The sequence below is a fragment of the Mastomys coucha genome, unplaced genomic scaffold (genome assembly GCF_008632895.1).
Source record: "Mastomys coucha isolate ucsf_1 unplaced genomic scaffold, UCSF_Mcou_1 pScaffold17, whole genome shotgun sequence".
Taxonomy (NCBI): domain Eukaryota; kingdom Metazoa; phylum Chordata; class Mammalia; order Rodentia; family Muridae; genus Mastomys; species Mastomys coucha.
In genome coordinates, this window is record NW_022196899.1 from 13,663,453 (window position 1) to 13,676,670 (window position 13,218).

Here is a 13,218-nt window from a genome sequence, read left to right on the forward strand (position 1 = left end):
TTTTTTCTCGATCAGACCAAAGCCTTCCAGCACGTTGGTGATATCATAAATCCGACGTTTCTGGCGCACAGCAAGAGTGTCGGCTGCCAGCTTGAGGTCAAGCTCGCCTTGGCTTCCTGCAAAAGCAACACGAACTTGGTGGTGAGAAGTTCCAGACTCTTCACGTGCTTGAAGTACCCAGCTTGAAGTACCCCGGGGCAACAGCGCCTGTGGCCTGGCCTCCACCATCGCGCCCGCCGGCCTCCCCTCAGCCAGGCCATGCCAGGCCCCCTTTTTATAGTTCTTTTTGTTTCTATTTGGTTGATTTCAGCCCTGAGTTTATTTCCTGCTGTCTACTCCTCTTGGGTGTATTTGCTTCTTTTTGTTCTAGAGCTTTCAGGAGTGCTATCAAGCTGCTGATGCAAGCTCTCTCCAGTTTCTTTTTGGAGGCACTTAGAGCTATGAGCTTTCCTCTTACCACTGCTTTCATTGCATCCCATAAATTTTGGTATGATGTGTTTCATTTTCATTAAATTCTAAAATGTCTTTAATTTCTTTACTTCTTCCTTGACCAAGTTATTACTAAGTAGAGCGTTGTTCAACTTCCACATGTATGTGTGTTTTCCATTGTTCCTGTTGGAATCTAAGACCAGCCTTAGTCTGTGGTGATCTGATAGGGGGCATGGGATTATTTCCATCTTCTTGTATCTGTTGAGGTCTGTTTTGTGACCAGTTGTATGGTCAGTTTTGGGGAAGGTACCATGAGGTTCTAAGAAGAAGGTGTAGTCTTTGCTTTAGGATGAAATGTTCTACAAATATCTGTTAGATCCATTAAGTTCTTAACTTCTGTTAGTTTCACTGAATCTCTGTTTAGTTTCTGTTTCAATGATCTGTCCATTGATAAGAGTGGGATGTTGAAGTCTTCTATTATTATTGTGTGAGATGCGATGTGTGCTTTGAGCCTTAGGAAAGTTTCATTTATGAATGTGTGTGCTCTTGCATTTGGAGCATAGGTGTTCAGAATTGAGAGTTCATCTTGGGAGATTTTTCCTTTGAAGAGTATGAAGTGTCCTTCCTTATCCTTTTTGATAACTTTTGGTTGAAAGTTGATTTTATTCAATATTAGAATGGCTACTTCAGCTTGGATCTTGGGACCTTTTAATCTTGTTTCTTTCAATCTGAGGTAGTGTCTGTCTTTGACACTGAGATGCCTTTCCTGTGTGCAGCAAAATGCAGGGTCCTGTTTACCTACCCAGTCCGTTAGTCTATGATTTTTTATTGGGGAATTGAGCCCATTGATGTTAAGAGATATTAAGGAAAAGTGATTGTTACTTCATGTAATTTTTGTTGTTGGAGGTGGAATTATACTTGTGTGGCTATCTTCTTTTATGTTTGTTGAAAGATTACTTTCTTGCTTTGGCTAGGGTGTAGTTTCCCTCCTTGTGTTGGCGTCTTCCATCTATTATCCTTTATAGGGCTGGATTTGTGGAAGGATATTGTGTAATTTGTTTTTGTCATGGAATATCTTGTTTTCTCCATCTATGGTAATTTAGAGTTTTGCTGGGTATGGTAGCCTGGGCTGGCATTTGTGTTCTCTTAGGGTCTGTATGACATCTGCCCAGGATCTTCTAGCTTTCATAGTCTCTGGTGAGAAGTCTGATGTAATTCTGATAGGTCTGCCTTTATATGTTACTTGGCCTTTTTCCCTTACTGCTTTTAATATTCTTTCCTTGTTTAGTGTATTTGGTGTTTTGGTTATGCAACAGGAGGAATTTCTTTTCTGGTCCAGTCTATTTGGAGTTCTGTAGGCTGCTTGTATGTTCATGAGCATCTCTTTCTTTAGGTTAGCAAATTTTTCTTCAATAATTTTGTTGAAGATATTTACTGGCCCTTTAAGTTGGGAATCTTCACTTTCTTCTATCCCTATTATCCTTAGGTTTGGTCTTCTCATTGTGTGCTGGATTTCCTGGATGTTTTGGGTTAGGATCTTTTTGCATCTTGCTTTTTCTTTGACTATTGTGTCAATGTTTTCTGTGGTATCTTCTGCCTCTGAGATTCTCTCTTCTATCTCTTGCATTCTGTTGGTGATGCTTGCATCTATAACTCCTGATCTCTTTCCTAGGTTTTTTAACTCCAGGGTTGTCTCCCTTTGTGTTTTCTTTATTGTTTCTATTTCCATTTTTAGATCTTGAATGGTTTCGTTTATTTCCTTCTCCTGCTCGATTGTGTCTCTTACAGCATTTTCCTTCTGAACTCTGGACTTTAAGCTCTCTAGATTTACTTAAAATTTTAATAGGGATCTCAAGTATCCAAAATAGAAACTTTACGCCCCATCAAAACTTTCGGTATTAAGAGAGTCCCTCGCTATCTCATCAAACAATAGTAACCAACTCTGTTTGCTAAGGCCCCCAACTTTGTTATCTTTATCTTTCTTTCACCCCCACATTCAGATCTCTCAAAATATATCCACACTCTATTCTGTCCTCCACAACCACAGGAACTTCTGCCTGGATCACTACACGAGACCCTGGAAGCACCTGCCCACTTTTGCCTTGGGCATCTTTCAGACTGCATATCTGAAAGCAGTGCTGGGTGAACGGTTGATCTTGGCATACTCAGCTGTCTCCCATACCACACAGACTGGAGCACATGGCCTGAGAGTCTGATTGTCTCTGCCTTAGGCCTGCTTCTCACTTTACTTGTGTGACTCTTGGTAAGAGTCCTTAACTGTATATTCTCAAGATCCTTATTCGTATATTCTCATATGTGAAATGGGATAATACTAAAAAGGCCTTTGATTTCTATCAAGCTCATAAGTCATTGCCTACAGTAAACACCGAAAAGATTATAAAATGACAAGATCAGCATTTTGGGCTAGGAGCAAAGGCTTTCTCATCAATTCTGCATTTCAAAAACGTGACACCAGAAGTTTTGGCTATAAGAACTTACAAGGACTCCAAATATCTCTGAAAGCAAAAGACACACACAGATGTTTTTTTTTTATAAACCAAACTTAAACTAATAAGTTCTGGTTATTCAGTTCTCTATTTATTCTGAGACGAGTGTTGGAATGGATTTTATACCTGGATTTATATTCTCAAGCATTATGGTACTCCCTAAGCATCCATGATCCTTAGCTGTATGTAGAGATCCATCCACCTTTTAAATACCAAATTTTAATGCATACAATAGGTGTGATTTTTTTTAAATAAAAATATTTACTATACATAATTTAGGCAAAACAGCTGGATGAGGACAGATTGCTGACAATAATTTCTAGGACATACTTTCCGTGCGGTCTTAAATATTTTTTAACTATCTGTATTAGTTCCCTAGCTCTCGTATAACAAATTATCACAATCATGGCTATAACAACATACTCAGCATCAACAAGCCAAGTTAGCAAGTAAAAACATTTGCCACCAAAACCTAACATCACACGTTCGATCCTTGGGGTCCACATAATGGAAGGGAGGACTCACTCCCACACGATGTCCTCTGACCTTCACCACGGTGCATGCCCACACGTGCACACATTAAATAAATCGATGTGAAAAATCACCATGCACAAGACCCTGGGTGCAATCCTCAGTTTTGGAGGTCAGAATCCTGAAATGGGTTTTACCTGGCTAAAAGGAAAGGATAGGCTATGCCAAGGGGAAGTATTTTCTCCCAGTCCTTCCCCCTCTACCACCACTCTTCCCTGCCCCCATGACCCCCACCACTCCTCCTTCGTTTCTCTTTTTTAAAAAAGGAGGGGTAGGCCTCCCATGGATGTCAACTAGCCATGGCATATCACATTGCAGTAAGTATAGGTACTCCCTCTCCCCTTAAGGTTGGACAAGGCTACTCAATAGGAGGAAACGGTCCCAAAAGCAGGCAACAGACTCAAAGACAACCCCTGTTCCTAGTGTTAGGAGTCCTACAAGAAGAGCAAGCTACACAACTGTAATGTATGTGTAGATGGCACAAGTCATGTGCAGGTTCTCTGACTGGTGGCTCAGTCTCTGTGAGCCACGGATGAACCCGGGATAGTTGAGTCTATGGGTATGCTTATGGCGTCCTTGACCCCTTTGACTCCTGTAATCTTTCCTCCTCATCTTCCATAGGATTCTCCAAGCTCCGCCTCTGTTTGACTGTGGGTGTCGGCATCTATTTCCATCAGTTACTGGGCGAGGCCTCTGTGATAACAACTGGGCTAGTCACAGAACTACAAATATAGCAGAATATCATTAGGAATTATTCCATTGATTTCTTTTTTCCAGGCATGATTAGTTCTATGCTAGGTCTCTGGGATAGCCAGTCAGTCTCTGAATCCTGGCCCTCCAGCCAGTGTCAAGAGTGGGCTCCCTCTCGTGGCATACGTCTCAAGCTAGTCTGGATATTAGTTGACCATTCCTACAACCTCTGCTCTACCTTTATCCTGGCAAGTCTTCTAGACAGGACAAATTGTAGATCAGAGGTTTTGTGACTGGATTGGTGTTCCAGTCCCTCCACTGGAAGTCTTACTGGTTACAGGAGATGGCTAGTTCAGGCTCCATAGTTCCCCATTGCTAGGAGACTTAGCTAGGGTCACCCTTATTGATTCCTGGAGGTTTCCATTGTACTAGAGTTCTAGCTTGTCTCAAAGATGCACCACCACCCTGATCCCAGATGTCTAACCTAGGACTCTCTGCCTCCATCCTCTCCCCATCTGATCCTCCCTGTTCCCATCCCCACCCCCACCCCACCCCATGTAGACCCCTCCTCCCACCCACATCCTGAGATGCCTATTCGATTGCTCCTTCACAGTGAGATTCATGGGTCTCCCCTCTCCCCTGTCCCGTGAGCCCTCCTTTTTGCTTAGCTTCTCTGGGTTTGGGATGGTAAAATGATTATCCTTTACTTTACGGCTACTATCCACTTATGAGTACAAACCATGTGTGTCTTTTGGGTCTGGGTTACCTTACTCAGGATGATCTTTTCTAGCTCTATCCATTTGCTGGCAAATTTCATGGTCTCATTGTTTTTAACAGCTGAGTAATACTCCATTGTGTAATAATATCAAATTTTCTTTTTTTTTTTTTTTTAGGATTGTTCTATTGTTTTTATTTTTTTCATTTTTTTCTTCTTTTAATTAGATATTTTCTTTATTTACATGTCATATGATTTCTCCTTTACCAGTTTCCCCTCCAAAAAAAAAAAATACCAAAAACAGCAAGAACAAATCCCTGTTGCTTCCCCCTCCCCCTGCTTGCCACCCCGCCCTCTCCCACTTATTGGCCCTGGCATTCCCCTACACTGGGGCACAGAACCTTCACCGGGCCAAGGTCCTCTCCTCCCATTGATGACTGACTTTGCAATCCTCTACTGTATACATGCTGCCAGAGCAATCAGTCCCACCATGTGTACTCCTTGGTTGGTGGTTGAGTCCCTGGGAGCTCTGAGGGTACTAGTTAGTTCATATTGGCAAATTTCCTGTTTCATTGTTTTTAACAGCTGAGTAATACTCCATTGTGTAAATATATCAAATTTTCTTTACTCATTCTTCTTTTGAGGGACATCTAAGTCATTTCCAGTTATTTACTATTATGCATACATCTGCTACAAACAGAATTGAGCAAGTGTTCTTGTAGTATGATGGAGTGTCCTTTGACTACATGCCCAGGAGTGGTATAGCTGGGCCTTGAGGTAAAACTATCCCAATTTTTTGGAAAATCGCCATATAGATTTCCAAAGTGGCTGTACAAGTTTTCACTCCCACCAGTAATGGAGGAGTGTTCTCCTTGCTTCACATCCTGGATAGCACAAGCTGTTAGTTCCGTTTTGATCTTAGCCATTCTAACAGGTGGAAGATTCAACCTCAGAGTCATTTCGATCTGCAGTTCCCTGATGACTAAGGATGCTGAACATTTCTTTAAATGCTTCCAGGCCATTTCAGATTTCCCTGTTGAGAATCCTTGGTTTAGCTCTTTTTAATGGGGTCATTTGATTTTTTTTTGAAGTCAGGATTTCTAAGTTCTTTATATATTTCAGATATCAGCCCTCTGTCAGATGTGGGTTGATGAGGATATTTTTCTAATCTGTGCTTCTGTTTTGTCTCTTCGAAGGTGTTCTTTCCATTACAGAAGCTTTTCACTTGCCTGAGGTCCCATTTGTTAATTTTCAATCTCAGTGTTTGCACAGTTGGCGCTCTGTTTAGGAAGTTGTCTCTTGTGCTGTACGCAAGCTAGTTTCCAAGTTCTCATCTCTCAGGTTTAGTGTATCTGGTTTTATATTGAAGCTTGTGATCCTCTTGGACTTGAGTTTTGTGCAGGGATGAGTATGGTTCTATAGCATTCTCCTACAGGCAGACATCCAGTTAGACCAGCACCGTTTGTTGAAGATGCTTTCTTCTTTTAATTTTATAATTTTGGCTTTTGTTTCTTCAAAAATCAAATGTCCATACATGTGTTGTTTTACCTCTTGTTCTTCAATTTGATTCCACTGCTCAACTTGTTTATTTTTACTGTCAGTACCATGCAGTTTTTATTACTAATAATAATTACTACATCTTGAAATTGGGGATGGTCATAGCTGCAGAAGTTCTTTTTAAAGTACACAATTTAGTTGAGTTTCTTGTTTCTCCATATGAAGTTGAATATTGTTCTTTCAAGGTTTGTAAAGAATTGTGTTGGAATTTTGATGGGGATTGTACTGAATCTGTAGATTGCTTTTGGTAAGGTGGCCATTTTCACTATGTTGATCCTACTTATTCATGAGCATGGGCGATCTTTCCATCTTCTGATATCTTCTCCAATTTCTTTTTTCTAAAACTTGAAGTTCTTGTCATACACGCCTTTCACTTGCTTGGTTAGAGTTGCACCACAGTATGTTACATGCAGCTATTCTGAACAGTGTTGTTTTGCTGATTTCTTTCTCAGCCTATTTGTCATTTATATATGCATATGTATACATACACACACACACACACACACACACACACACACACACACATATATATAAGGGCTGCTGCTGATGTTTATCAGCCATAGGGATTCCTTGGTAGAATGTTTGGGGTGGCTTCTGTATACTATCATATCATCTGTAAATAGGGAAACTTCGATTTTTTTTTTCTTTCCAATTTGTATCTCCTTGATCTCCCTTAGTTGTCTTATTGTTCTGGCTAAAACTTAAAGTATGATAGTGAATAGATTTGAGAGAGTGTACAGTCTTGTCCCTAATTTTAGTAGAATTGCTTTGAGTTTCTTCCTATTTAATTTGACGTTGGCTATCAGCTTGCTATATACAGCCATTCTTATGTTTAGGGATGTCCCTTTTATACTTGATCTTTTCCTGGCCTTTATTCTGAATGGCTGTTAGATTTTGTTCAGTGCTTTTTCCGCATCTGAGATGATCACTTTTTTTTCTGTCAGTTTCTTTATATGGTGGATTACAGTGACATACTTTCATCCCTGAGCCATTTCTGAATCTCTGGAGTGAAGGTTCCTTGTACATGATGGGTGATCTTTTTGATATGTTCTTAGTTTCAGTTTGCAAGTATTTTACTGAATACTTTAATAGGTGTGGTTTTTTTCCAGTTAGCTTTACAGGTTGGTTTTTAAGATATGTGATGCTCTACTGTTCTGCATATAGGCTTTTATTATAACACTATGGTGATATATTCTGTTTGAATCAATACAGTAAATACCCATGCACACCCAGGATATGATTGTCCTCATAAGGGAGAACAATCATGTGGGGTTTTAACTGACAGTCATACAATTGATTTATTGATTTATTTTAGTGGAGAAAGAAAATTAAGGCTCAATTTTGAATATGGCTCTAATCATTTGAATTGTTTCTTGAAGGAAGTGAGAGAAATGACTACTGGCTAGGAGACTGCATGACTGACTCATTAAATACACTATGAAGGTTGCCTTTTATAGATGAGTATACTTAACAGCCATCAAGACATCCCACTCAACTCAGAACATAGATGATACCCTCAGGATCCACATTATGCTCCCCATGAGAAGGAGGAAGAGCCTTATACCCACAATTGTAGATGTCCAGACTATCAGAAGTAGAAAGATCCCTGTGGAAAGAAATCAAATGCATACTCGGAAGCAAGAGAAATCAAGAGTTTGTTGAGAAATGTAAAAGGTGATAAAGACATGTAGGGCACTTATGTAGAAACCCTAATTTGGCTCATGGCACAAGGGGATGGGGTCTGTGAGAGTCAATTCAGGGGAAAGATACAAGATTGATTTGTAAAACCCTTGAAATGTAGATTTCTTGTAGATGTACCTTCACATTGTAAATATGTTTTGTAGAGTGAAGCCATGGGAAGCCATGAGTAACAGAGCTTAGACATCTGAAACTAATCAATGCTGAGGTGGCTAAATACCTAGCCTTTTACATGGAAACCTGTATGCAAAATTAGCTTTTTTTTTTTTTTTTTTTTTAAGGAAAAAAATTTGGGTTAATTTATCATTCAGAAATCTTGCATTTTCAAAAATCCAGATTAAGCGCCAGGTGATCTGTGTCTGAGGATACGATTTTGAGCCTATGAGCAGTGTACAAATATCATGAGACAACTGATCAGCACTCGCACCTGATCAAGAGCAGTGCAGCTCCATTTGTTTTACAAAGAAATGCTTTCATTTCCTGTATGTTCCATTCCCTCTGAAGTAGTCCCTTGGCCTGATTTTATCCATTTGTTTTGTTTTGTTTTGTTTTTTAAAGGTGCCCCCTTTCCTTTCTTAGGGCACTGTTGCTGTGGCAGTTTTTCTATAACCTTCTCATTCCTATGTACAGTAGCTGGAAGTTGCAGCGATCGAGCATAACCCACGTTTGTATAAATTATTGAAATCCATTTTCACTCTGTAAGAATGGACTTAAAAGAACTGCTGGGCAAGTGGGCTGGAAGTACATTGGCTGCTCAAATACAAGGAAGTGGCCCAATGAACATGGTTGTGGGAGAGGAAAGGAGAAACAAAGCTAGTCAGATGTGAATTGGATCTGTTGTAATAAACATGTTTAAACAACAACAACCGAAAAAATTGGCTTCTGGGCTTTAACTTCGATCATGTGTAACATGAGCTTCTGCCATTCTAGGTAGCTTTATAGGTGCTAAGTGAAATTTCAGTGTAAACTAGAATTCATAAATACCTCCATGTGTTGGGGTGGACCTCAATCATCTTCATTTGCCGGTAGCAGGATGCCCCAGCCAGCCTTTCTTTATTCCCTCAATGAGAATTCCTTTGAAGATGTGGACAGAGAAACAATGTAACTCTTTTTGCACATTGGGACCAAATGACCTCATTGTATTTGTCAGGAAACAAAGTATCCCACTGAATATGTACAAACGAAGGATGGGAACAAAATATCCCACTGAATATGTACAAACGAAGGATGTAAAGTGAGCGCCGTCTTTATAAAATACTGTTGTAATTTTTTGATGGGGACCTAATATTTTTCTCCTTGCTTTTAATTTTTTAAAAGAAAATTAGCCCTGCGACACCATCCAGACAAGAATCCAGATGACCCATCCGCTGCTGAGAAGTTTAAAGAAATCAACAATGCCCACACAATCCTCACCGACACCTCAAAGAGAAACATATATGACAAGTATGGATCACTGGGACTCTACGTGGCTGAGCAATTTGGAGAAGAGAATGTTAACACATACTTCATGCTGTCAAGCTGGTGGGCCAAGGTAAATCACTTTTTTTCCCTTAAAAGCAGTTTCCTGGAAAATAAGGTTATTATTCATCCTGTTAGGCCCTATCTCAAAGAAAGACCAACCTTCCTTCTGTTAAACTCTTGTAAATAAAATGAGACACCACTTCCTCTGAAAGCTGTTATTTGTAGACCATTTTTCTTTAGTCCATCAATTAATTATGAAATTCAACATGACTTAACAGACTTCTAGACATTAATTATATTTGAGTATGGAGCTTCAGGTTAATTCTGACTGCTGCCTTCTTCCCCCTTAATGGTGACTAATTAAGAACTGACTCATTTTTCAAAACCAAAAATAATTTATTAGTGTGACAACTATTTAATAAATTATTATGAGATAAATTTAGCCATGTACTTTACTATCTATAGCATAGGCTACATCATCAAAGACAATACCTAGGAGGATGAGGTGGTAATTATGTTACAGGCTTAACTGGAGTCTGCCTTGAGGTGGCAGAGAAGAAAATGAGGGGAAAGGTGAGAATTAAGTAATAGAAGACAAGAGATTGATAGCTACCTGGTTAAGAAAAAGACAATATGTTTAAAGACTTAGCACAATCACAATTGTAGTGGTAATTTTGTTTCTTTTCCCAGGAATCCCTAGTATATGTACATTTGGTGGTGGTTTTATATTTTTATGAATTTTAATGTTTTTTCTGATAAAAGCAATAGTTTTACACATAGAACAGACATTGTTCTCTTACATATAGGCTTCTATTACATATAGAATTATATTACTTATTTCAATATGTATATTGTGTACATATGTAATATTTGCAATATACATATGTATATGTAATAATGTATATTACATATACAATAGACATAGGTTCTATTAATGTATTTTGTGAGCAGTTGACAATCATGTAAGTTGTGGAAAATACTAACTTAAAAAAAAACATCCTCTTTAGGAAAGGCAGGACTCAAGTTGAGTAGAACTCTGATTGCTATTTTCTCCCACTTAATCTCCCTATATTGAAGAATTTGATAGGCAAGAGGATATGTTCTCACAGTAAGCATGGAGAGACAGTCTGAACCACAAAGCCCACTTGTCTTCTGCTGTCTTAGATACCCACTCACCTTTCTTTCTATGTACAACATACATAGAGGCAAAGAGATCATAAGTGTGTGTAACCAAAGCTCATCCACTGCAAAGCCATCCTGAGACTCCATCCCCATTCCTGGAGCCAGAATGAGTAGGTAACACCTTGAAAAGGAGTGGAGACAAGAGGAGGGTGTCAAATCTGAATACTTCCTAGGTCACTGAAGAAGTGTGTACGTACACATGTGATCTTTATCCATTGCCCCACTCCCAGCCACTGATTATATAAAGTCTGCATTAAATTTTAAGATACACAAACTAAGATGTTATAATAAATTTGATTTTGTTTGGTTGCCAAAAAATGGATTTCTTGGAATTTCAGATTGGGGAAGTCAAGAGAAAGTGTTTTCTATTTAATGAGCAAGTCATCTGTGCTTATAGGGAAATCTTGGTGCTATTTCCTGGGAGGAACAAACCATTTGTTTGCCTATTATTCTGTATATTCATTAATTCAGTAGGAACTAGATATCTGCAACATGTCAGGTACCAATCCACCAGGCACATGGGGTAAAGGATGACTAATGATTGTAGCCTATACGACACTCCTGTCAAGCAATCTGCTCCATACCATCAGCAAGAAGGGATTGGAGATCTGAGTTGGTATGGCATACAGTTGGGAGACAAAAAAGAGGCAGCCATTTTGGAATGGGAACAGGAAAGTCAACATAAAGGTGATTTTGGGGGATGATCTTAGACAACAGGTGGTAATAAACTGAACAGTGGTCAGGGATGTTTAGCCATGCAAATCCACGTGGGGAGTTGAGCTGTATGGCAGAAACAGGGTTGTGCTAGTGCTGAGAGAGTTGGCAGCAGGCGTGCTGCATATGCTCCAGGGGACAAGGGTTGCATATAGTTCACACCAGCAAGAGCAGAGGCAGAAAGCTAATAGTAGGGCCAGCGAAGTATCCACACCAGAGATATGAGCAGGATGTGCAAAGCCTTCTGACTCAGAGAGAGAAGAGAGGGAGGATGTAGGGATCTTTTGGAGAGATGGTGCAGGACCAGGTTACTAACAGGCATTTGCGCGAAGCGTGGGAGGCAGCTCTTCTATGTGGTGAGAATTTACTTTCATTGAACAAGTGAGCTTGGTGAGCTCACTTGACCCAGTGAATATCCTATCCAGTGCTGGTCTGGTTTCTCTTTTGCTCTTAGCATTCCTAATAGCCTAAGAAAAAGAAGGAAGTTGTAAACTGTGTTACTCTGACCGAACGTCATTTCCTCTAGGTTTCATTTGTACAAACATTTGTGAGAAAACGTTATTTTAAAGGAGCTTAAGAGATAGCTTACATGGGGGTAAGGATGAGAGTAAGCGTACGGCAAGCAGAGAATGTTGGGATATCGTTAATCCTATGAGGTACGTAGTTTCAAACGTTGTATCTGGGGTCATCCTGTCCCTCGTGCCAGTGACTCCGATTTCACTTGGCCTCTGTTTACCCTAGACCCTGTTCATCATCATCGGCCTCTTGACCGGCTGTTATTTTTGCTGTTGCCTTTGCTGCTGCTGCAACTGTTGTTGTGGACATTGTCGGCCCAAATCATCGGCATCAGAAGAGGAGTTCTACGTGTCACCAGAGGACCTGGAGGAGCAGATCAGAACTGACATGGAGAAAGGTAGGGTGAGATGAGAGTAGAGGTACTGGGCGTCATTACCTCTGGCTAGGTACCGGGTCTTCCTAAAGTAAAATAATAACCCACACAGAGCCAGGCTCTCCCCCAGACTACCAGCTCTGGTGAGCAATTTGGGAGACGACAAAGGGCATTTATATGACTTGACTGAGCATAGAGAAAGGCTATAGATTTATCATTAGAAATCGTGAACTGCCCGCAATAACGATAAACATCATCATGGTATAGTTTGCTGTCTCTTTATAAAAGAAATGGGCTCTGGGTTCAGGGAAGTTAGGGTCAGAGTGCCAGGGACAGCATGCTAAGGCAGAAGTTCTCCCCAGAAGATCCACTTCAGTCTTTAGGATCTCCGTTGAAATACAAGGGACTGACAGTCAACCATGGCTTTTTTTTTTTTCCTTTGTATTACTGTGTGATGATTTGGGAGTGGAGCAGGAGTCAGACAACTCCTTCTTCCTCGGGAATGTAGCTTCTCTGCACACGTGCACACTCAAAGATAGCCATAAGGCAGCATGGAGAACAAACGCTGCTGGCCCAGTCACCTCTGCTGTCCATCGGTGTACACACATCTCTGTATTACATTGCTTCATTCTTCAAGTTTATTCTACCCAGAAAGAAAGAAAGAAAAATGTAAACAAACAAACAAACAAAAACCTCAGAGTTTTTACCAGAGCTAGTTTATGGTTTTGAACAATGTCTTTTTTTTTTAACTTTTATTTTATTTTATTTATTTATTTTTTAACATTTAAAAACATATTTTAATTAAATAGGATTGAATCACATTCTTGTTCCCCTTTTGTACCACC

At 39.9% G+C, this 13,218-nt stretch overlaps 1 protein-coding gene and 1 pseudogene across 3 annotated transcripts in view; one reads left to right on the forward strand and one right to left on the reverse strand.

The window, feature by feature from the left end:
• The window catches only part of LOC116094981, a 1,171-nt pseudogene extending 943 nt beyond the window's left edge, over positions 1-228 (reverse strand).
• Positions 1-13,218, forward strand: part of Dnajc5b (DnaJ heat shock protein family (Hsp40) member C5 beta) — a 120,235-nt gene that overhangs the window by 80,609 nt on the left and 26,408 nt on the right. For all 3 annotated transcript variants that reach the window (XM_031376423.1, XM_031376422.1, XM_031376424.1), the window contains exons 3-4: positions 9,445-9,658; positions 12,226-12,397. In XM_031376423.1, the coding sequence (XP_031232283.1) occupies positions 9,445-9,658; positions 12,226-12,397 (386 nt within the window). The remainder of the gene's footprint in view (positions 1-9,444; positions 9,659-12,225; positions 12,398-13,218) is intronic.